Source organism: Onychomys torridus, chromosome 17 (genome assembly GCF_903995425.1).
Source record: "Onychomys torridus chromosome 17, mOncTor1.1, whole genome shotgun sequence".
Lineage (NCBI taxonomy): Eukaryota > Metazoa > Chordata > Mammalia > Rodentia > Cricetidae > Onychomys > Onychomys torridus.
In genome coordinates, this window is record NC_050459.1 from 53,610,812 (window position 1) to 53,636,484 (window position 25,673).

Consider the following 25,673-nt stretch of genomic DNA (forward strand, 5'->3'; position numbering starts at 1 on the left):
GCAGTGCTGCCGGGATGTAAACATCAACACAAACCTGTTCCTAAATGTCCACCTGGAGGATTTCCTCAGACTTCCTTCAGGAGCCTGCCCCCCTGTTTGGTGGTGGTGGAGATGGAGCCTTGGTCTCTTACGCACGTGGGGTAAAGGTTCTACCTCTCAGCTAGGTCCCAAGTTTCCCTGTTTCGCCTTCATTGAAAAGGAGATTCTTAGGTCTGTCTCTTCATGAAAACACTGTGTGCAGTCTGAAACTTGGATCTGGACGAAATGGTCTAAGTATGTGATGCTAGGGTTTTTGTTTTTGTTTTTGTTTTTTTGAGCATTTTGCTCCTCCTGGTCAACCCAGAGCACTCATTATACTCCCCCTTGGCTTAAATCACAGGGGGAGTGGGAGAGCTGAGATTTTGGTTTGCTGATGTCATCTGGTCCACTCCTAACATCTCTATTTTCTCCCAGAGGCAGGAGGGAGGCAAGCACTAAAGAGGCTGATCATGGGGATTTAGCCTGGGGTTGATAAGGCAGAGGTACTGGGGCTTAGAATGAGGGCAGTAATTATTCTTTCTGGTTTTCTCTTGGCTCTGGGTTTGCTGAGAGCCGGAGCAGCTTCCAAGTTCCTGTGTGGCCCCCGGCACCAGCTGTGTTTTGGGTGTGGAAGTTGTGGCACAGCTGTATATGATGCCCCACTTCTTCCCCATGGAGGTGATAATGAGAACAGGAGCAGGTCAGAAGACCACACAGCAGCAACTTTACAAATCCTACCCCAACTGACTGGCCCATTCCCCAACAGTCATGGTGGGTGGACTACCTCTCATAGAGCTGACCTTTGACATCTTGGTTCCATAGGCTCTGCCAAGTGTTCAGCCATGGCCTATGATGGGTGAATTTGTATCTCTGAATCAGAGTAATGGTAACAACCAGCATGTATAGAAGGTACACTGTATGTCAAATAAACCAAGTGCTTTTTACATGCACGATGTAAATCCACATTATTGCCCAGGAGGAAATGGAGAGACAAACTGATTCCTAAAGACCATAGGTAATGTTTGGTAGAGCTGGCATGTGCTCACAGATGTTGGGTGCTGGAGCACAGCCCTGGCTCCCCTAAGACACCATCTGCGTTCTCTCTTTCTTCTGCTCTCCTTCCTGAGCTCCTTTTCTTTGTTTATAACTCAGAGGAGTTGGGGCGGGGGGATGCTCTGGTTTACACACAGGATTTGGGTAAGATTATATTTTCTAACTGAAAAAATGTAATTACATGTATTTATGAGAGTAATCTGATATTACAGGCATGCAGTGTGTACTGATCCAGTCTTTAGTGTCTCCCTTTAACTAGGGACGGCAGGGCAGTTTGTCAAAACAGTTTCTATGAGCAGACACACTGACTCTTGAGGCTGGCTGGTATGTTGAGCTCCGAGCTCTGCCTTCCCTTGTTTAGAGCTCTTCTGTGCACACACGCACGCACAATTTGGAAGAGGGCTAGAAGCAGATTCAATTGCAGTTTGCATCTGCATCCTTCTGTTCTACAAAACAGCTCATTCCACTAGCAACTTCAAACACGCCAGGAAAGCGCACTGAGATTAATAGCAGGGACCAGTTCTGGCAAGTACTCGGGAGCCCTGATCATTCTACCCTGTAGTAAGCCCCAACCTTCCTGGAGGAAAAACAGAATAAAGAACCCATCCAGAAGATTCTGGATTTTGTTGATTCTCCAGCATTTCTTCTCAAGCAGTCAGAAAACTGACAGTTGGAATTTGTTGATAGTCAAGGAAATATACCAAAAACAAGAAAAAAGGGGGGCAAGTTCTGTTTCTTCTTTCCCCTCCAAACACACCAAATAGAAACATAAGCATTAGGTTGTAACTTTTATGCTTGTGTGTGTGTGTGTGTGTGTGTGTGTACACGAGTTCACATGTGTGTGCAGGTGCATGCACATGTGTGCACGTGGAGGCCAGAGGCCATTCAACATTAGATGTCTTCCTCAATCACTCCTATTGCCACCTTATTTTTTGAGATAGGGTCTCCCACTGAGTCTGGAGCTCACTGATTAGGCTAGCATGCTTAGACAATGAGCCCCAAAGATCTGCCAATGTCTGCCCTGCCAGTGCTGGGTGGCATCACAACCCGGCTGTATCCGTGGGTGCCATCACTGCACCCCCTTCTAATAATGGTTTTCATTCTGTTTTTTCAGGATAGTCATAATGACAAAATTAGAACCTCAAGAAGGTGCATCAATGTACATACTTTCCAGCCACGGCGAAGTGGCTGCTGTGCTTGTCCATAAGCCTATTATCTGGACAAACTGTCTCAGTTTAATTTTGATGGTGCACACATATCTTTATAGAGAGGCTGGTCTTTGAATAGGAAAAGTCCCATAAAAAGCCCTCAAGTCTTCATGTTTTGTTAAAATATCATCTTCTCCCAAGCAGTACTAATCAAGCTGACTCTGATTAGCTCAGAGGTGAAGAGAGATGGGGACATTCATCATGGCATGACCATAGACTAAAATACCTTCTAACAATATTTTTAGAGTAATGAAATATGGAATGAGATAAATGGACTGGAAATTTCATATGACTTTCTTCATTAATTATATAATACACTTGTTCATTTTAGTCCCCCTCTTTTAAAGAGATGACGTATACTTCTGTGGACTTAGGGAAATCATCGTGAAAACACATACAAAATCACCTCTTGCTCATCTTGTTCTTGTGTGTTCCCAATTCCCAGCATGGTGCTGTAGGATACTCATTGAGAAGTAATCTACAGGTTTGAATGGCGAGGGTGAGGTGATGCCTGGCAACTAGTTATTACATTCAGAGAAGGTAACTGCTTTTCTGACCCTAAATCCATGTGCAATATAAGAAAAAATCATTTGTTACAAACAAATCCAAAATCTATACATAGGCACTGTTGGTGGGGAAGTCTACTGGTAACCAAGATGTCCATTGATGTCTTACATGCATTATTTTTAAATAGTCTGGGTTTGTCTAGTACATGTGTACACGCCACCACTTGGTCCGTACCATGTTCCCTTCTTTATTTTCTTGCACTTAACTCCACTGAATGATGCAGTTTACTCTTTCACAGGTTTATTTCCTATCGCCAAACTTTGTCTCCCCTGCAACTCCATAATCCCAGCAAGAGGTGATCACAGAGAATACCCTGGATAGAATTTGTGGAAGGAATGCATATATGTGCCAGGATCATACTTATAGGGATTCTTCATGGAATGAATGCTTGCACAACAAATTTTCTAAAAGAGAGGGAGAGGGAAAGGAAGAGGGAGAGGGAGGGAGAGGGAGAGGGAGAGAGAGAGAGAGAGAGAGAGAGAGAGAGAGAGAGAGAGAGAGAGAAGATGTAGAAAACAGTTTCACAGGTCAAAAAAAAAAAAAAAGACAGCTTCACCTCTTAAACAGTTCCTCTGCCTAATCAAGGACCTGAAACCCTAGACACAGACACAGCCCAGCCCTCCATCCATTTTCACCTGAGGGTTGGCAGCCATGATTGTATAGTTCCCATCATCGTCGAGGGTAGAGGCCACGGTGTGGAGGGAGCAGGTCCCATCAAGGTCTCTCTGAATGGTGTAGTGATCACTCTTTGGGGAAATCTGCTTGCCATCTTTGAACCAATAGATCTGTGGAAGGAAACAAGGATAAAGACTATGCATGGCCTCTGACCGTCCAGATGTGCGCGGTGCCTGGTCTGTAGAGCGCACTGTTAAGATGCTAAAGCAAGTACCTCATGAGAGACTGGATTTTGAGCAATAAAAGGAGGTCACAGCAAATCCAATTTCATTTTAGTTTTTAAAAGTTGTGTGTGCATGTATGGTATATGCACGAATGTGTGCACTTGTAGAGATCACAAATGGCATCAGGTGTCTTGGAGTTGGGCTGTGAGCCACCTGCTGTGGATGCTGGGAACCAAACCCAGTTCTCTAGAAGAACAGTAAGTGCTCCTGACTGTTGAGCCATCTCTCCAGCCTGCTGTACCCCTACTTACGTTTAATAAGTATATGCATGAAAAAGAGATCATTTTGCTCATTAAAACTGTCATTTACATCCATATTATTTATGTGAAGTAATATATGTATATTTACCTATATACAGCCTGGGGCAGTGATTAGCTCCACAAAGTGGCATTATATGTATTTTTATTTTCCTTCAAAATGTATTGGCAATTAAAAATGTATTACTCATAAGGTAAAGGTGAAAACCTTGATTTACAGAATAAAAAAGACTCCAAACTGTTTCTGCTGACCTCTGTGGGGAAAAAAAGAGGGTGCCAGGGAAGGAGGCAGCACACACAGGTTGATGACACTGGGCGCCCACTGGGTCAAGATGCATATTATCAACTCTCCCCATTATTTTTGAAAAGAACACAGTATAATTGAAAGGCCCAGTGTTTTTTAAATGTGTAAGTTGGACTGACTGAAAACTATATGTTAAAAATAATTAGGTAAAAATAAATCTTGATCAAATAAAAAAATTGTTTTTGTCTAAAGTTCCAATTTTTACAGGGTAATGGGATGGTTGTAATAGGAAAGCAAAAGGACATCTAACTAGGAGACAGAACCAGCTTGGGGTGTGTGGGGGGGGTGAGAAGCAGGGGGAGTAGCTGTGGGGGATGAATGAGAGCAAACATGAAGATGGCATGTAGGAGGAGGCCACGATGGCACCCACTGCTGAGTGTGCTCGCCTAAATTTTAATGTAAAATCGTCCATCCTTAAGTTAGGAAGACTGGACATATTCAGTCGCCCATTACACTCCTTCTGCAATAACGTCTCTAACTCCCCTTTCCCACCTTGAGACAGGGTCTCACTATGTAGCCCTGGCTGTCCTGGAACTCAGGCTGGCCTTGAACTCATAGAGATCCACCTGCCTCTGCTTCTCCGGGGCTGGGATTAAGGGCATGAGTCACTGTGCCTGGCTTTCTATAACGCCCATTTTTTTTTTTAAGTTGGTTCCAAGTTATAGAAATCATATTATGCAGTAATCACGAGAATTAGATTAACTGTCAGCTCTAAAATTCAATTATACAAGGCGCCATCCCTCCTAATCATGCGTTTTTAGCGATTTGATTATTTCTGATGAAGCCAAGGCACCACTAGAGGGGTTCTTCCCCGTGAACTGCTTAGGTGTTTTGTTACTGCAATGCTTGACATCTTCCGCTTACCTTTGGCGTTGGGTTCCCAGCCACTCGACACGTGAACGTCACAGGCATCCCCTCAAAGATCTTGTAATGTTTCAGCTTCATCTCAAAGAAGGGCGCGGCTGCGCTTTCTGCAGGCACATCGGGATACTGCGCCTCATCCCCCGACTCATCCACAGGAGAGCGCTCCAGCCTGTACTCTATCTCACTTATCAGCCTCTGCTCACAGCTGGAGACTTTGTACTCCTAGGCCAGACACAGAAGGTCCCAGTCAGCATCTCCCGAGACAGTAGCTCCCTTGCTAACAAAACGCGGGGAGGTAAGGTATTTTTTTTTACAGTGAACTACAGTCTGGGCTCAATTCAGTGTCATAGAAAAAAACATCTGGAATTGGGTTTGTGTGATACTTAAAATCATCTTCAAGTCTGATTCCCCAAATAAAACAAAAACCATAAATACACAAGCAAACGCCCACTACCTTTCTTGGGAAGGGGTGTCGAGGAGCAGTTGAAAATATGAAGGGAAGGCTAACCACTCTAAATTTGCCTAAGAAGGAAACATGTTGGTCTCTTCTTCTACTAGGTAAAAACCGGTGTGGGCTGCACGCTCCTCCAGAAGGCCACAGTGCATGGGGCAAGCAGCCACAGAGTGCGCAGAATTCTATCAAGCAAAGGGGGTAGCACCACATTTTTCTGCTTTTACTTCTCTTTGAGCACACAGCACATGAATTACATTGGGGCTCCCTCCTAAATCTGCACCTCTTAGGAGCCCCTCTCTTAAACAAAAGCAAGCCACAACTTTGGTTGAGAACAAAAACATCACCATAGATTTTGTGACAGTGTTCAGGGTGGCGGCTGCAGTTTCCTGCACATTACCATGGACACAGGACAGCCTACCATCGCATGTTCCCTAGGTGATATTGAGTAGGAGACCATTTTGTTGCTTTTTTTTGAGACAGGCTCTTGCTATATAGCCTAGGCTAGCCTCAAGCTCGGCCATCCGCTGCTTCAGCTTTCTGAATGCTGGGATTGCAGGTGTGCACTGTCACACTTGCTTAAGAGACTATTTTAATTATGGTCTTTTTCCTTTAAAAAGTTACTCAGCCTTCTGAAAATAGTTTATTGGTTTGAGGAAAGGAATACAGCAATATGAATAAAGTTATGAAAGCCACACACTGCAAGCTGCTTTATTTTAATTAATTACTATCAAATGTAGCACCCCCCCCCACTTCCAAAAGGGTATCTAAGAAATGAAAAATTTTCAGTGTCTCAAAGTTTAGTGTATTTACTCATGCTAGAAATTAAAGTCAGGTTTGTAGATAAACAATAAGAAAAGGTGCATGGCAGTAAATAGATTCATTTGAGACCACATGAAAAATTGATCCCAGCCACAGTATTGATAATTACCACATGCCAGTGAAGACAGACACACAGACATGAAAGGAAGCAGAGAAGTTAGGTACAGTGGGAGACTGGACAGAGAAGGACAGTGGAGCTTAACCTTTTGACCATCCAGAGGACTCCCTACAGAAGCCCGCGGAGCCCCAACGTCCTGTAACGGCAGAAAACAAGAAGTGAAGACGGACAGGCAGATGAAGCGAGAATTTCTAGTTTTCTTTGAATGAACGTTTGTGGCGGCTTGAATACCGAACTTGAAGCTTCCAGAGGAAAGCCTGGTCTCCAGGACGGGGTGGAGAGTTCACTTGATTCTTTAGCCTTGCTTTAAAGCTTTGTGGGGCCTCTTTTGTTTGTTTTTCATTTGAGACTACATCTAAAAACTCTAATTGGGATTAATAGAATTATAAAGCAGATTGCCCTAGATCCACAAGATGACTTCTTTTTTTTTTTTTTGTAGTAGCAGGGCATGAGTTAGCACCTAGATCTCTGTTGGTTAGTGTTTTATGATCACCTTCATGAAAGAGGGCAGAGGTGCTGTATTCTGAGCATAGGGGGGTCTAATTTTGGCTGACATTAAGAACATTATGGGGACATTTATTAATTAGCTCACTTCAAAGAACGTAAGTGAAAAGTGTTTTTCCATACAAAGCCATGTTGCATTTTTAAAGCATAGGACAGTCTGGAAAACATGAAGATCCTGGGAAGGAAAGCATGGGGATCAATACCAGGCATAGACCAGTTCTTAGAGATGCTCTAGCAATCACTCTGCAGTGTCAGGCATTTGACCAGTGAGGACCACAAGGAGGTTGATGGGGCAGCAACCCTGCTTTTCTGTGACTTGCCTGCTACTTGCCACACAACTGATCTCAAGGACAGAGTCCATAAAGAGTGTGGGGAGAGTGGGCAGAATGGTGATTATTTCCCAGGAAGTTCAGGGCCACGTGGTACCTGATTGGCTGCGGTTTCTTCCGGCTCCTGGATGTTGAAGACATTTGCGCTGTCGGCACCCAGCAAGCGGCGGGCCATTCTTTCCTCATATGTTAGTCTCTGTGCAAAAGAGGTCACAGAAACACAAAATTAAAGGGAAAATCACAGCTATACACTGCCAATGGAAACAGGATAAAAACGTAAAGTAAGTTTTGATTTTTTTTTTCTGTAACTAGTCTCTCCTCAGCTTCATAGCTCTATCCCAAAGAGTCTATTTCTTGTCCTGGCTTCGTTCAGAAATAAGTGGCCTTCACTGGCCTCTCTCCCCTGCTTCTGCCTCATGGAGCCTGATTCACTGCTGGGAGATGAGATAATTAATCTTGGCAGCTACCACCTGATATCACACAGATCCAAGTGAACGATAAGCAGCCAGGCTAAGCCCACATAGTACAGTCGTGTCATCCTTGTCCTTAGTGAAAACCCAGAGGAAAGAGGGATGCTTTTAAATCAGCAGAGGAAATGTTCCTCTCAAAGACTTTCCCAGGTTTCAGATCATCCATGTCGGTTCCAGCCAGTGACAGAAAGACTGCTGCTCGAAAGGGCAACACGTGGAACACAGAGAAGTAAAGCAGGTGGTGATGGCAGAACCAATCCTCCCGGTCAGTTCCCACCACATGTGACACCCAGAATATGCTCAGCCAACACGGGTACAGGGGAGTCTGAGGTCAGCTCCACCTCTAAGGACACTGCTGTGCAGTGTAAGCTGTTTGAAACAAAGACAATCCACACACACACACACACACACACACACACACACACACACACACACAAAACCCGACTACACGTGGCTAAAGTAAGGACAAGCAAGCAGCCAGCATCCACAATCCATGACTTCTCAGACAGGCACTGTTTGCCCACTGGGAAGAAGACCATACTGCTTTTTGTGATTCTTGTTTTTGCGCGTTGTTTCTATACGCCTTAGAATTATGGATTTGCGAGAGCTCACAAATCCCCCTAGGGGCATTGTCAAACAAAGGATCAATTAGAAATAGGAATAATTTGTAGGGTGGAATCTAAAATAATACAGAGTCCAAGCATCATTTTAGATGAACCTTCAAATTTCTGAATGTCAACACAAACACTACTCAATAGTCTCTAATGAGAAAAATATGTTGGTTGAATTTACAGTTTCCAGTAATTGCTGGTTCTGGTCCCAGCTGAAACTGGAAAGTGAAACAGATCCAATGCCAAATAGCCCTAAGGTTGAAATTCTTTCATTTGCTGAAGAAATGGCAGGGGACGCAGAGAGAGTGTCTGAACGTCGCAGCGAGTGATTCGGTCCAATGATTACGTAAAGTGATTCTATCAATTCTGTTAACAAGAGGGAGTTCAGTTTTCATATGGAGTTTTAGATTCCTGCTCTCTTACAAAGCCTTCCCCATGTTCTGGTGGAGAATGTTGTCCTCAGTGGGAGGCCTGTCCCTCAAAGGCAGAAATAGCAACTGGTACCCACTCCCTCGCCGAGATGTCCCCGCTACCTTTACAACCAATTCCACTTCACAGCTTCGTTTCTATGCCACTGTGCTGTGTGGAAATACAAATCCTTGTCCACAGAAGCCAAAGTAAGTAACAGAATATTATGTAATGGAATGAACAACTTATTTGGGAATCGCCTTTTTGAAAAAAGGAACTTGGCTTTTCTTGTCCTAAACTATCAACTATGGGATGGATGAAACTAACTGTGAATGCTTACTAATTGCTAAACAGATAAATATAAAGAATGTATACATATATGAGTTATAGAATATATACAAGCCAAATAGGAAGTATACATACCAATGTATACTTATACAACAATGTATAAGTTGTAGCTTATAGAAGTTTTATTTTTATCCAAGAGAACCCCCATCCCTAAGGGATATTTAAATAAAAAAAAAACATAGTGCTGGGGGAGTTGGAGCAATGCCCTCACCTGGCTAGAAAAAAAGTCCCATAAACATCTATTTAATCTTCCAAAGGCTTTTGTTGACAGAGCCAGGGAACACTTCCAGAGTGTGTGCAATCACTTGTCAGGGGAAATACTTCCCTCTCATGCAGAGCCTCAGAACCCAGTGAAATAAGCATCACAAAGCTCGACAGAAGCTTAATCTTAGATTAAGAGCCCTTCATCATTAAAATCAGCATCTAATACTCCTCTGTTCTCCAACTTGCCAATTAAACAGGCTCATCCACATTTTTATCAATGCTTCAAGGTTAAAAATCCCAGAAAACTAAAGCGTGTTCTGTTCAGAAAAGGCGTCCGAGAAGGTTTTACACAGAGGCCTCTTCAGCTGAAGAGCCAACCTTATTTTTCTGGTATTTCATGATAAATCCAAAAAAGGCCCCTCTCCTGTGCTCAGGCTGCCTGATTTGCTGGCTTTCCCAGCCCTTTAAAAATTTCGAGAAGATAAGAAAAGAGTAAGCAACCAAACACACCCAGCTAGGGAATATTTAAATAAGGAACGAATCATCTATTTCTCATCAGATTGATGGATATAGTCGCTAACCTGTAGCCTTAAAGCATGAGTAGTTTTTGTTGTCAAGTTTGGTAGTAGTGCTTTAAAACTCGGATCAAGACTGTGGGACAGGCATTACTTTGAAGTGATGGAGCAGTGTCTACTCAGGCAGGGAGGATAGGATTCCACCTTGGCCACGGTTTCACTAGCACAGGTTATTGGGGCCAGGGCAGGGGTGGGGTGGGTTGGGGTGGGTTGGGGTGGGCACGCCCTTCATTCCAGTTCACTGCTTCTGGGTACCTGCTATCCCAGATCACCTTCCTGTTTCCTCCCGAGGAATCCCTGTGGATGTGGACACTTTATAGTGTCATCATTAATCATTTGTTTTGGTTTTAACCCTGGTTATTATTGTCCTTTCTGCTTCCTTTCCTCTCCTCCTCACTAAGAGGAATGCTGAGACTCAGAGGTAATGAAACAGTCTGGTGGGCAAGTCTTATGAACTTGAGCCTTAGTGAACCAGGAGAAGAGATGTGGGGAGTGGGGAGCTAGGATCCTGAGTCTAAACCCCCCTTCTGTCAGTACCGGCTGGCCATTGTTCAGAAGGTCCTCCTTGAAGCGAAGTTTCCGTTCCAGGTCTTGAATGACAGCATCCTTGGTGCCTTGAATCTCCTCATCAGATGCTATTCTAGCAGTTCTACTGGCCTTCTTCGGAAATCCCCTGCACAACAAAAGCATAGGGCGGTCCAGTCAACACGAGTCCAAGTCAATCATCGGAGTTCAACAGAGAGAGAGCACACTGTAGCAAATGCCATTCACTGCTTTTCTCTTTAAAGCATCTGCAGCCACTCAGATGGAGAGAACCGTGACAGATGCTTTCAGGCATTCAGGAACCAGTTCTTGGAGCATCTTCAGCGCCTAGGTAAATGCCACAGACAGGGAATGCCTGTGTTTTCATCCCGGGGAGTGGCATTGTCAAGTGGAAAAGTGAGTGGCTTGCTATCAAGTTTAAACCGACTCAACCTTGACCTTGTCAAGTTTCTTAAAGTTGTTTATTAAATACACGAACATGAATGAAATGTTACTACCAAGAGGATTTAAAGGGGGCCAATTTCTCTTATGATTAAAAAAATATTTTGGTCCTTCATAATCACTGTACTCAATGACAGGACTTGCCTCATTGAAAGCAATACATCATTTATCAGAAATACTTGGGGCCAAGATTTGGGGATGTAGCTCAATTGGTAGAGGGCTTGCCTACCATGCACAAAAACCTGCTTTCTAATACTCAGCAGAGAGAGTAAATTGAGTGTGTAATGCCTGTCAATCCAGCACTCAGGAGGTGGAGGCAAAAGAGGCAGTAGTTCAAAGTCATCCTCAGCTACGTAGCAAGTTCAAAGCCAGCCTGGACTACACAATACTCTGTTTTTAAAAAAGTGAAAATCCTTCACGTGTCTTATATATTTTATAGGTAGAACACAAGGGTATTCTATGCAGAATTCTTAGTGTGCCTGTATTTTGAGTATCACCTATTCCAGGTTTCTACTTATAGTATCAAGTGAATGCTCAACACTGCATTTGGGAGGGTTTCAGAAATTGGATTTTCACATTAGGGATGTTCAACCTGAATTACATTTGCTACATCCCCTCCCATCTCCATGTATCCTATTTGACTAACGTAAACCTGAGCTATAAGATCTTTGGTGTGGTTTTACTCAAGCAGGCTCTGGCAGGTCAGCCTGTCTTACCATAGATGGTAAGCCATAAATCCGCACTACAATATATCACACCACAGGGAACAAGGAGGGCTGCAGCAATTTCTGGACTGTGCACCAGGGGGCACCAATGCTGCGTGCTGGGTAGGTGTGGACTCCTGCTGGTGTCTTGAGCAAACTGCTGTCTATTTTTCTGTCTCTGCCCTCATCAACTCAGCGGGTGGAAATCAGTGACAGACTGAATGCACCATAAAGGGAAAAATGAATGACCCATCACTACCCTATTCAACATAGTTGAATTTTGGGGTTAAAAGAAAATAAAGGAAGTCATAGAAAGATGCATATAGTCCTTCCACTTATAAAGAGGCAAGAGGCAAGTCTGATGTTAGGGGCAGTGGCTTCCTGAGTGTATGGACCAATGCTTAGAGAGATCTCCTACCCTGATACAGGGGCTGGCTCTAAGCCAATATGAGTTTTCTTTTTCCCATTCTTCTAAGTATTAATTAATTTAGTAAAGGTAGGCGGCATGCCTTGGCCATGGAGAGGTGAGTAATGGAAGTGGGATGAGAAGGTCGTGTGCTCCCATCTCTAAAAGGAGACATAAAGGGAGACATGTCCCTCTTCTTTCCCTGGTAGCAATAGAATGTCCCATCTTAGACTTGTTTTGTAAGCCAGCAAACCCTGTGTACCTCATCTACTTATAACCGAGTCATTTGATCCTTACAGAGGAAAATATCTTAGCTAATAAAACCCGAGTCTCCAGTCCATCTAGTTCAGTGAAAACTGCCCCAGCACACTGGAGTTAAACATTGAAGAAACAAATAAAAACTGTGACATCTTTATCTTCTGTTCTATTCACTGAGAAGTGATCTTGAGATTCAGGGAGGCTGGAAGGTGCAGAAAAATAGGCGGTGGTGAACTTGCTTAAGGCACTGACAGAGTCCTATGAATTATGATTTAGAATTCAGTTTTTAGCACCATGCAGTCATTTAACAAAAATGCTCATAGTTTTCTGGGTTTCCTACACAGGCTTGCTTCCAGCTACATCATCGGCTTTCACCTAACGTCTCCTTGGAAAAAGATGTGCCTAAGTCTATCCCATTGGTAACGTCCCATGCTTATGATCTTCATGTATCTCTCGTACTGACTATTTGTATTCTTGAATGGTCTCTTTCCCACTGTGGCTGTTTCCATTCAGCACAGAGCACATGCAGATGTTTCTGCAATGAGTGAACATATGTATTATCTATCTTCACGTCTATTTTTCCCTCTTCAGTCAAGAATACTTGCTCCATACCATGTGAGATCAGAGGACACGTGAAAAGCCAAGCTCGGGCCAAGGCAATATTATACAATTTTGGAAGAAAGCTTTGTGCTGCTTTTGCCCCTGCCCGAGGAACAGAACAGTTGGCTCCTGAAGTCACCCGAAAGACAGACTAAGGGCAGCTAAGCTCTTGTGCACGAATTGCGCATGTGTGCGATTTCCCACTGTATGCAGCCTGAGCAGTATAACCAAGCTGCGCAACCGTGGATGAGCAGCCTCTGATTATAGAAGGTGCCTCTGTGTTGCAGGCAGTCTACACCGAGGGCTTGTGTTCTCAGCACAAATAAGAACCAAAGGTGTCGCTGGCTGTGGTGGTGCATGCCTGTGATCCCAGCACTTGGGAGTTCGAGGTCAGCCTGGTCTACAGAGTGAGTCCCTAGGACAGCCGGGGCTACACAGAGAAACCAGAGGCATAAGAAGGTGAGTGACAAGACCAGAACAGATGATCTAAATGAAAGAAACAGAGAGCTGGCGTTTATAGACTGATCCAACTGTCTGGGACAGATAACACCATCTTTACTAGAGCGGCTTCTGCTGCTTGGAAAGCATTTTCCAGTGTACTTGACTCTTTTTGGGGGAACTTAGAATAGCTGCTCTGGGACATTTCACAGAGAAGTCCTTTATCTTGGTGTGGTCTCTGCCACTCACGTATTTATCGTTTCAACACAGGAAAGAAAAAGAATGAGGGGAAGGGCATTCCACAGGGTAGTAAGAGCCACAGACTGTCAAGGAACATAGGCAGAGGGCTTGTATTAGTGCACTCCAGTGCCATAGCTGAGGGTGTAAAGGAGATCTAGGTGTCTGGACCCTACGGTCAGAACGAGCCCTCAGGGTCAACAGACAGTCACTGTGAACCATGGGGGAAGAGATAGGGAAGACATCATTTCTCATCCATAGTTTAATTTGGAACATTAAAACAACAGTGGTGGTGGGAGCTCATTGGAATAATGCAGAAAATATTTAGGAAAGCAAGTTAGGTACGGTGGGAATAAGACGTCAAAATGGAGCGTTTGGCAAGGGGAGACACGGGGAAGGAAGCCTGGTCCTGTCTCCAGGGCAAAGCTTTTGAACACCCTGCTGGGGTTTAAAGTGACTGCTTCCTCAGGTGGCCTGGCGGTGTTTGACAACTGAGGAAGAGCCAGCTCTTTAGGAAGTAAAGAGGTGGCCGCTGACAAAGGGGCGCTCTCTCTTCAGGTGATTTGTACAACTAAAAACAAAAACAAACAAACAAACAAAAAACAATGCTTATTCAAAGTCAACTGTCCTCAAACTAGACCTCCTCACAGAATTCCGCACTGGGAGGCAAACCTGAGCCAGTCAACAGCTTGGAACAGGCTTCCCCCTGTAAGTAAGTCAGTGAATACGCTGGGCCCAACTGCAAAGACACCATGGAGCTGTTTCCTCTGGCTTTGGCAGGAAGTCACCTGCCGTTTTAAATAGTGCTCGTGACATTGGGGCAAAAGCATTTAGAGCATGTAAAGACCACCTGGAAAGTAAACTCTTCCAGGTCAGATCACCATCACACATCCTCCCCTTGATACACGCCTTCAGGTCAGTCTAGCAGATGACAGAAACAGCTGTGCACAGTCCAAACAGCTGGAGGTCTGGCCCGTCTTTCAACCACTCTACATCCCTTTAGTCTACAGAAGTTGAGTGGCCTGAGGGGAACTCAGTCCCACAGCTTGAAAAGCACAGGCATTCTGCGATCCTTTCTATATTCAAGGGTGTCATACATTCAAGAATATGTAAAAGATAGGTTATTTGTTTGTTTGTTTGTTTGTTTTGTTTTGTTTTAGTTTTTTGAGACAGGGTTTCTCTGTGATACAGTCCTGGCTGTCCTGGATCTCACTCTGTAGACTAGGCTGGCCTCAAACTCATAGAGATTCCCCCTGCCTCTGCCTCCTGAGTGCTGGGATTAAAGGCGTGCACCACCACCACTTGACTATAGATAGTATTTTTTTTATAAGCACTATTTTTAAACTGAATTTTACTTCTATACTAAAATGGCTAGAGCACAAAAAACTGAGTACCATAAGCTCTTATTTAATGGTTATAGTTAGCTTCCCACTATTTTCTGTGAGGAATGAGCTGAGCAAGGAGCACACACAAGACTCTGTATGACTTGGTATTGTGTCGTCCTGACTGAGCTACCCCTGGTCAGGGACATTTTCAGACCCATCCGCCAACCTGCACAGGGGTACTGGAGGCCTTGCCTGTGAAGCTGCTAGGGAACACAGGCCCAGGATGCCTAATGACAGGACCCCAGGGGACCTGATGCCCCTTTTGTCTGCTAGGTTCTCTTTTTACTGGTTACTATTTAACCAATGGCTTGACTTGAAAACTGAGTTAAAATGCTCATTGGTCTAAAATTTAACTGTAAACAGAGCCTGTCACAATCAAATGTCTCCTTAAGGCCCAGAGGGCTGCGCTGCTGCAGAAGCTGTTTTTTTCAGTATGGAACTCTGAGGCTCACACTAGAGACCAGAGGCAATGCATTCCGGGGTAGGTCACAGCAAGCCCGCTCTGCTCAGGCTTATTCCAGATACATGGATTTCCCCTCACTCACTGCATATAGCACTATGAGGCTGCCCCTCTGGTTATTTCCTAGAAACCAGGGCAAATAGAGGGCACTGGAAGATTTGCATAGAGCTGGGTGAAATGCTCTCAGCACATCCATATGCAGGCACATGCTCTTATGTCTCACAAACGTGGGGTAATATTTCAAGCCAAAGCTACTCATAAAAAAGAGGAAATTAAGAGAATCGTATCCTGAGCATGGTGGCACATGCCTTTAATCTCAGCATTTGGGAGATGAAGGCATGGAGACCAGGAGTTGAAGTCATAAGTCCCAGCTACTTATGAGTTTGAGGCCAGGGTAGGCTACATGAGACCTTCTCTTAAATAAGCCAGAGACAGAGGTGGGGGGGGTGGAGGGAGAGAGAAAGAGATGGGAGCAGGGAGAAGGAAGGAGAAGGATTGGGAGAGAAAGAGGGAGGGGTTAGCTGATTCATTGTAACGGGCTTGGCGGCACATGTGTGTAATCCCAGTACTTAAGAGGAAGATGCTAGAAGACAGCGGATGCTGTCTCAAAAACCAAACAGAAGAGGCTGGAGCACTGTGGCCATGCCACACCCCTTATGAGAACAGAGTCCAATACTGAGGGTGAGCAAAAGCCACTGTGTCTATCGGATCCTACAGAATGGAGTTGATCTGATCCAACCCCCATATCTGGCACTGACATGTAGAGATCCCCTGGAGACTGAAATGCCCACAGCACATCAGAAGAAAACATGTTACCAAAGACTTCTTCAAGTGAGGGGAAGTTAGTTCAGGACAAGAGGGCAGCCACATAGTCATGGTTTACTGGGCTGGCATAGGGCTGAGGACCTGTGGTCTAAGCTGGCATTACTATTGGGTGTCACAGAACTTAGCAATTCTTTGGTACAGTTTCCTCAGGCAGAAATTAGTGCGGCTGCTCCATTCATTTTTAAAGAAATGTTAGGAATGTCTGGACTCTTTTGTGGTGATAATTATACTCTGGCTTCCAAAAGCTGCTGGTGATAATGAACAGGACGAGCTCCTGTTCCAGGATGCTGGCCCTCAGAATTGCATCACTATCCTTAGAAGGAGGTCAAAGTCAAGGCTCAGAATGGACCACTGTCTCCGCTTGCAATGATTTAGATTATGACCACACAATGCTTTTTAAAGATGAATCTGATCAACTTCTAGATGCTCGGAATTAGGGCGGATTATTTAAATGGTACTTGATTGGTTTCCTGGAAGCAAGATTTGGTAGCATTTTATTGATGGAACTGTCCACACTCTCCCACTTCATGAATCAATAGTTGGCCTCTTTGTAGTAGATAATGCTTCCTTTTCTACCAGCAAAATAAAGACTCGAACCAAAACACTGGGGAGAAAGTTTTCTTCGGGCCAGCTCTCTGACTCCACTTTGAACAGAAACCCATTATGGTATCATTATTATAGGAATCTGTTCTTTGACTTCCATTCTTATTTTGATGATACTATTTCCAGTTAGGATTTGAGAAGAAGCCAGATTTCAAACACGGAATTCATGTAATCAGCGTTCAGAAAGTGCCCAACAAAGCAAGTCTCTGTGGCTCTCTGGTTTAGGCTAGCTAAGCAGTGCATTGTGATGTAACTGCATCCCAACCGGGAGAAGCTTTGGCTAGGAGTGAAAATAAATCCTGTCCTTTATTCCTCTTTTGTCTCTGGGCAAACTCTGTGGTACGATTTCAGTAAGAAGAACAGAGATACGGGTTCTAGCTTGCTCTCTGCTAACGTTTACTCTCTTAACATTCTATTTTACATTTTTATCTGTTTATTGATGTGTGTGCCTGCCTATAAGATGTACACGTGCAGGTCAGAGGACAGCCTGTGGGAGTCGGTTATCTCCGCTGCCATGTGGATGCCTGGGCCAAATTCAGGCCTTCACGTTTGGGGAGAAGTCCCTTCCTTGGTTGAGTTATCTATCTCAGCAGTTCCATTCCGAGCCCTGCTCTCTTTGAGAGAGAGGGTCTCATGGATCCCAGACCGGCTTCAAACTTGATGTTTAATGGAGGATATGACTTTAAACGTGTGATCTTTTTGCCTCTATTGGAATGGTGCGATCACAGGAGTGCTGGGGGACTGGACCCAGGGCTTCCTGAACAACAGAGCTACGTCCCCAGCCCCATACTTCCTTGTTTTTTGAAATCTGCTATGAAAGAAATGCTGACTTAGCTTCTACTCACTTTATGGCCACAGGTCTTGTTGATACCTGCATGGTATCTAGTTAGAAGGTTTTCCTGGGCTTTCATAAATAACTCATCTTTAACAATTTTAAAGAATTTTGAGGCTGTCAGTATGAGGTTTGGAGCAATAGATTTTAAATAATCTGCAATAAAAAAGCTAAGAGAAGAGTAGAATGATCTGTTGCCTGGGGGCTGAATCACTATATAATTTCCTACTTGAGTTCATGACCCTTTATTTATCCATGTTAATGTACAAGGGCATTGTGATGGTTTGAATGAAAAAGACCTTCATAGGCTCATATATTTGAATGCTTGGTTCCCAGTTGATGGAACTGTTTGGGAAGGATTAGGAGGTGTGGCCTTGTTGGAGGAGGTGTGTCACAGGGTTTCAAATCTCACACCAGATCCGGTCTCTGTCTCCAAGCCTCCTGCTTATGGATCAGATGTGTGAGCTCTCAGCTACTGCTCCAGCACCATGCCTGCCTGCCTCATCCATGCTCTGGATACCACGATTGTCATGGACTCTAACACTCTGGAAACGTGTGGCCCAGATTACATTCTTTCTTTTTGTATGTTGCCTTGATCATGGCGTTTTCTTAAGGCAATAGAAAATTAACTAAGGCAGGGTTTCCCCTTCTCAGTAGATGTATTTAAAGGATTGTTTCTTAGTTGTGTTTAGTCTTTCAGCCTAAGCTCATCTAGTGTATGTAACGCTGAGCTGAGCTGAAATAAGGCTTAATTTGGTGGTGAGGGGATGGACTTGAGAGTCAGACAGACAGGGCTTCTAGCTCAGTTTAGTGACCGTGTTGAATCATGTTATGTTAGTGGGACAGGGATATCTTTTAGTAATGTGCCCAATGAAATAATGTGAGCTGTACGCTGCATGAATGGCAGCGAAGGCCACCTTCTTCATTAAGGAAGGCACAACGGAGGTTTTGCTGATGAGAATTTTAAGCAGCTGCATTCAGAAGAGGCAGCGTCTGGGTAATGGGAAACTGATTGCCACTTGGCCCTGGATGGTAAGGGAAGGACAGGTGGTCAGAGAGGGACGTCAGGTGTCACTTGGAACTCTTGGGTATGCAGGTTTGAAGGGGGGGGGCTCACTGTCATGGGGAGTCTGTGCAACTACAGTCCCCGGGGTGCTGGAGACGGGCAGGTGTCACTCACGCGGGGGTGACGCCCTTGGGCAGCCCCAGGGCGTTGACAGCGACGGGCTGCGGCTGCGAGGGCAGCAGGGCGCTGAGGAAGGCTGCGGGCGTCTGGCCGGGGCCGAAGCGGGCTGGCGAGCCGCAGTGCGAGGCGGAGCTGGGCAGCGGCGGCGGCGGCGGCGGCGGCGGCAGCGGGAACACGTCGGGCACCGGGAAGGCCGCGGAGGGACTGAAGACGGGCGGCGGTGGCGGTGGCGGCGAGGGCGAGGACGGGCCCCACATGGCCTCGGGTTCCGCGAAGGGTGGCCCGGGCGCGCGGCCGAACGGCCTGGGCGTCGGGGACAGAGGCGACGGCAGGCTGGACGAGCTGGGGCTGGAGGCGGGCGTGGCCAGCCCCGACGCCGGGCCCAGGTTCTGCGCGGCGATGAACTGCTTGGGGCGAGCGTAGTTGAAGGAGCCCGAGGACTGCATGGTGGCGGCGCGGGAGGCCAGCGCGCTCATGGGCTCCGCGGGCACCGGCGACGCGCGGGCCGCGAGCTCGGGGAAGGCGGGCGGCGGCGGCGGGAAGGGCGGCGACGGGGGCGCGCTGCTGCCGCTGCTGCTGCTGTTGCAAGGGAGACCCGGGGGCGCCGGGGGCCAGGCACCCGCCTCCTGCTCCAAGCGCACTTGGTTCTGCAGCTGCTGAAGCTTCAGAGGATCCCTGGGGACACACACAGAGAGAAAAGCGACAGCTTCAGAGAGGGGGCGCATCCCGGGTGGAGACACACACACACACGCGCACACCCAGTTTCCCGAGGGTGCCTGATTGGAGGTGGACCCTGGATATGGCACAAGTCATCAGAGTGAAAGGAGTTGGCTGATCCACTCTGGACAAAGCAGGGAATGGCCATGACAATGGCGCCTTTCAACCCGGAGGAAGGGGCTTCGGGATGGCTCTGTGTTCTGATCCGAGAGCAAGAACCTCTGCATGAGGTTAGCGTCCCAGACCAATGGCTCCCAGTGACCTGTACCCAGGTCCAGGGGATGGGCCGCCCTCTTCAGGCCTCCGAGGGCACTGCACTCACCTGCACAAACCTTACATGTACATAATTTAAGACCACTTTGCCAACTAAGATGAAGCTGTTGTCTGATTTCCAACAGCCGTGTTGTAAAAGAACCAGTAAAAGAATTAAGGGAAAAAAATGGAGATGAGTTCCCAGCCTTTGGTAGACAAATTTTGGGGAAAAGAACAAGAAAGCTAAAATTAAAACCAATAACCACTTTAAATTATTTTTATAGATCTCGATTAGTCTGCTTTCCCTTTTTCACTGCTATCAACTCAATACTTGTAACATGACAAGCTGAGTTCTTTTTCACTTCAAACTGGATGCAAAGGAGTGGTGTCCTATGATGGGGGAAGCTGAGGCAGGAGGATTGAAGATTTGAGGGCATCCTCGGCTACAGAGCAAGAAGCTATCTCAACAAAACAGAACAAGGCTGGGCATGCTAGCTCATACTTGTAATCCCAGAAGTTGGAAAGATCAAGGGTCCACATTTTCCTTAGCTAGAGTGATGTATTGTCATGGGTGTGTGGGTGTTTTTGTCTGCACGTATACCTGTGTGCCTCCCATATGCTTAGCCACCTCTCCAGCTGAATTTTCATATATATATATATATATATATATATATATATATATATATATATATATATATATATATATATATATATATATATTAAAATAGAGGGTATTGGGCAGCTAGAACTTGACTCTTCTACTCAGAGGTTTTCTTGTTTGAATTAACTGTACACCTGCTATATTTTGTTCAGACAGGTAAGCATGGCTGCTGATGGCTGGCCACGGGAAGTTCGAAAGAAGGAGGATCTGAATAAGCAGGCCCAGCAGGTACAGCTCCATGAGAAGGCAAAATTGTGCATTCAATTTTAAACTTTGAAAAAAGTGTGGTGAAGGGGGAGTAGGTGGCTCGTGGATAAACACTTTGTGGCACCAAACATGAACATTGGCATTCAGATCCCCAGAACCCACATCAAAGTTGGTTGTGAAATACTCCTTTACACTGTGTGAATATATGTGACCTTGATTGGTTTAATAAAGAAGCTGACTGGCCAATAGCTGGGCAGGATGAAGTCAGGCAGAAGAGCCCAACTGAGAATGATGGGAAGAAGGATGGTGGAGTCAGGGGAGTCTCGAGCAGAGGCCGAGAGAAGCAAGATGGTCATGCCATGCTGAGAAAAGGTACTGAACCATGTGGCAAAGGCGTAGATAAAGAAATACAAGTTCATTTAAATGTAAGAGTTAGCTAGTAACAAGCCTGGGCTATTGGCAGAAGATTGGTAATAAATATTAAGACTTTGTATCGGTTATTTGGGAGCAGCTTGAGGGACAGAAACTTCTGCTTACAGTTGGGCATACCTGTAATCACAGCACCCAGAAGGCAGGGACAGGGAGTCCTAAGGCAAGACAGCAAAGTAGCCAGAAGAAAACAGTGAGCTCCGGGCTCAGCAAAAGACCTTGCCTCAACATTTAAAGTGGAGAGCAATAGAGGAAGACACCAGATGTCAACGTCTAGCCTATACATACACACATCTTGCACACATACACACATTCAGTCACACATATATGCCACACCCATTAAAGAAAATGCAATGGGTTTTTGTTTGCTTATTTTTATACACAGGCATTTAATCTTTAAAGAATGAAGGCTCCAGAAACTCAAAACGATAAAAAGAATGGAAGGCGCAGGCGAAGAAGCTGAAGGTTTATTATCAGGTATCCTTAGATGGAGGATCATCACAAGTTCTAACCTCCTTCCCGTGCCTTGGATAATTATCCAGGGGAAGGATTATGCTCACATCCACGGAAAGGCAAAGAAATACTTTCTGGGGAGCTGAGAGCAGCAAAGAGAGTGTGACTCTCAATTCTTAATCTGTGCAAGGCATCAAAGATTTTTAATAACAAAGGGCTTCATGGGATCCCACTGAACTTAATTTGAGGGTTTTAAAAGCAGCCCCACCGCTGCTGAGACTCGCCACTCCCGTGAGATTCCAGATGTCTGTGTGGTTTGGGAGACTGTCCGGCACATGTGCTCCCACTTCATGTGTTTAGGACCAGATTAGGAAGAGAACTTGTAAAAAACCACCCACCAGCTCCAGACACAATCGCCCAGCACCCTTGCTCTGATTTCCTCCAAGCCCTTCCCACACCTCCTGCCTTCTTCCCTGGCTCCTGGCAGGCTGTGGAATATGCTCCCACACTCTGGATCATGCTGCACCTGGTGGCTTTCATCAAAGGTCCTGCTCCCAACACTGCCAGCCTCTCTATGCTAGCAGGAGAAACACAGATGTATCTGAAGACAATTTAAGTGTGGCCTGCATCAGCAAATAGCTGGGTGGTGCTGGGCTGCTCCAGAGACCACAGGCCTTCTACCAAGGAGGAGGGAATGACTCCCTAGAACCACCTACATTGGTTTTGACTCTTTCCATAAAAATCAGTCTTGCTCTGGGAAGAACCAGATAGTCTCCGCTTCCTGATTGTGAACACAGAATGACCAGCTGCCTCAAGTCCTGCTGCCATTAATTTTCTGCTACAATAGTCTTATTTGGAAAAAAAAATAGTGGGAAGAACTACAAAATGTGTTAACCCCAAACGGCCTGAGAGCTGCCCAGACACCACTCAGAACAACGCAGTGGTTTGGCTCCTGTTGTGTATTAGGAGGGATATGAAGAACTTCACCAGGATTGTTATTCTCCCATTTCTCAGTGCTTCAGCTTGGGGTTAAGAGCATAATGTTCAGAGGCAGAAACAGGAAAGCCAAACACTGACTATGAATCTTCAAGTGTCTGATTCCCACTTGGGCAGCGGTTTTATTTAAGTGCTTAAAGGGATCTGACGGCAGATTTCGGAGATAATGAAACATGCAATTTTAGGCCACCGGCTCCATTTTCATCTCGATACTTCTCTGGAAGTTGATTTTCACAGAGATAAGTGGGCAAAGAGTCAAAGATACCAGAAAGCTGAATCTACCCAGGCTCTTTGGAAATTACTCACAAGTTGTTTGTTATTTAAAAAAAAAAAAAAAGGCTTGTCTGGTTTCTCTACTTCTTTATCCTGCTGGCTTTTCTTTGAAAACGAAGCTTCAATAAACCTTTTGGAAATCCTTCTTGTGCAAGAAAACCCGGCTGTCACCTCCTGAAAAGCCTTTGTCACAACCACGCTTTCCATGTCAGAGTGTTCAAATCTCTGGTTATACACAAGTGATCCATCAAATTCTCCTGGCTTCTTTTTTCCTCCTCTCCTCACCACGCCCCTAATTCAAAAAGTCTAAGAATTTCCCCACTTATAACACACCCTACGCTTCTCAGAGTTTCAATCCTCCAAGAAACAAAACCGCCCTTGAGTTTCTGTGAAGCGCCTGTCACGATCCATTTACAAACAGAAGAGGTGGGGAAACGCGCTCCAGGTTAGAGTCAGTTCAGAATCTGGGTCTGCCCTTTGGTTCACTCTCTACACCAGACACACCAGCATAAAAGAACCTTGACCTTCGATGGAATTAAAAAAAATAAAAAAACTGGGGTCCTGTTTCTCTCCCAATGCCTTTCTTCACTTTTATGGCGTCTTGGGGTGACGCCCTCTGGGACCATTAGATTTTGACAGTGGACAGTAGAGTTGTCTTGATGTGTGAGCCTGACTGGTTCTCAAACTCCTGTGCTGGGTCTTTCTTACCAAGTACTCAATAACAGAGATTTGCCAAAAGATGTGCCACTGTTACTACCTATCATTCTGTTCTCTGGAGAACTGATGCCCACACTCAAGACAGAGAATAAGAGAAGAAACCTCTGGAAAACAACTTCTATGTAAATTGGAAATTCCCAGTATGTCTCCTGGGAGCAGTGTCTGGGTGGTGAGAATGAATCTGTGCCCTGTTCACACTGATAGAGATGGAGTATTCATACCCACCAAGAGACCTATCAGACAACAAGGCTGGAGAACATGTGTGCTTTGAGAATAAATGTGTTTCTTACACATGTCCTCTCAATTTTGACTGCATGGCCCAGAAGCCATTGCAAGATGAAGAGCTGCTGAGCATCTCCCTGGGAACCATAAGCATCTCTGGTCCCGCTCTTTATAGAACTTCGAGGAGTGAGGGCAGCTTCCATCCTCTCGTGGCACCCAGCCAAGGACGGCACAGGACAGGCCCATCGCTGTCGAGGATGGCAGTGAACATTCTGGCTACAGCTCTTGGCCCTTTTGAGTTCACGAAGCACAAGGGAGAAGGCCCCCCTCCCCCACTAGAGTGGAGACTTTTTGAGAATTTCACAGTGAAGACAGAGTTTTTGAATCAGAGCCCTGGCATTCCCAAAATCTATTTTTTTTCCTCAAGTGAAATGAGCTAAGCATCCAGAGATGAGAAGGTGAATGTAGAGATTCTTAGAACTTACAAATAGAAGCAATATAAAACCACGGAGGCCTCCATTCAGGGGTTTTGATTAAATTCCCCTGAAACTTCACCATGCTAGTGTTTCGCCAATTTTATTTTTATTCAATTACTTACGCCTCAATCTATGGTTTCATATCATTAAAACCAGACAGCAGCTTGGTTTGCTTAGCACTGCCTCGTTATTGCTGATTGTAAAATAACTAAGTAAATAAATATCACAATCCTGAGAAAGGTCATTTACACAATATATAAATCACAAAACACAACTACCTATGTGTATGAAAATTCTGGAATGAAATACATCAGTTTGTATGTTAACTTAAAAATTAATTTTAAAAAAGAGCAAAAAAAAAAAAAAAAGCCAAATGAGATCGTATTACTTGGCCTTAAGGGGGTTATGAGTTAAAAAAAATTTACAAATTCAAATACATTCCCCTAAGAATGGGATAGAGAACAGGGATAAAGAATAAAGATGGGGGGGGGGATTTGTACAAAATACCACATAAAAAAATGTTAAGTCAAGTTAAAAGTGACCCCTTCTTGGGAATGAGTATGTATGCATTTAACATGTATTGCCAAATAGTGTAGCCTCTCTACAAAGTCCCATTCTTTGATCTTTAATTCATTCTGAGACTTTTATACATTTTGTTGACTCTAGACAGAGCCAGAACCCAATACAATTAATTCACACAGGATGGTTCAAGGGAGAAGCGACCTGGCCAAACTCAGCCCACGGCTAGAGTTGCTTTTAGAGAGATCTGTCCTTTGCGCTTAGAATAAGAATTATGCTTGGCTCCCCAACAGAAAGACAGCAGCCTTGTGTCTCAATTAATAAAGCTAATCTCTGTTTGAAGTCATTCCCCACAGAGAGAGAGAGAGAGAGAGAGAGAGAGAGAGAGAGAGAGAGAGAGAGAGAGAGAGAGCTAGCTCACAATTGCAGTCCAGTCCATAATCTTCCTGGGAATTTCTGGGAAAATCAAAGGGTGTTTTAATTTCCTCTGTGACACAAGGAATAAGGACCTGGGGAGCTGTGGTCTGTCAAATGTGGATGAGATTGTTCAACGGAGCTGAATCCTATAACTGGCCACAGAGAGGTGGAGAATTTTCATCTGGATCTGTGCAGATCCAACTCTCCACAGGAAGAAATGGCCTTTGGCTCTCAGTGAAGATTGCAGAGTCTGCTCCAGTGTTCCCAACCTCACCAAGTGATCAGGGTTTTGTAGCCTGGCAGACTATACAAGATACAGGATGGGCTTTGATGACGCCTGCGGTCATGGGGTGCCTGATGAATCAAATCACATGGAACACTAGTGTTCAGCCTCTTTGGCGGAGGA

At 45.1% G+C, this 25,673-nt stretch overlaps 1 protein-coding gene across 3 annotated transcripts in view; it reads right to left on the minus strand.

Annotated features, from left to right (window-relative positions):
• Palld (palladin, cytoskeletal associated protein) overlaps window positions 1–25,673 on the minus strand; it is a 411,174-nt gene that overhangs the window by 20,877 nt on the left and 364,624 nt on the right. The window contains exons 10-15 of one of the 3 annotated variants that reach the window (XM_036166696.1): window positions 18,923–19,603; window positions 10,548–10,683; window positions 7,492–7,590; window positions 6,647–6,697; window positions 5,171–5,392; window positions 3,482–3,631 (exon numbers count right to left, since the gene is read on the minus strand). In XM_036166696.1, coding sequence (XP_036022589.1) covers window positions 3,482–3,631; window positions 5,171–5,392; window positions 6,647–6,697; window positions 7,492–7,590; window positions 10,548–10,683; window positions 18,923–19,603 — 1,339 coding nt within the window. The remainder of the gene's footprint in view (window positions 1–3,481; window positions 3,632–5,170; window positions 5,393–6,646; window positions 6,698–7,491; window positions 7,591–10,547; window positions 10,684–18,922; window positions 19,604–25,673) is intronic. The other 2 variants (XM_036166697.1, XM_036166695.1) reach the window with 2 other exon arrangements.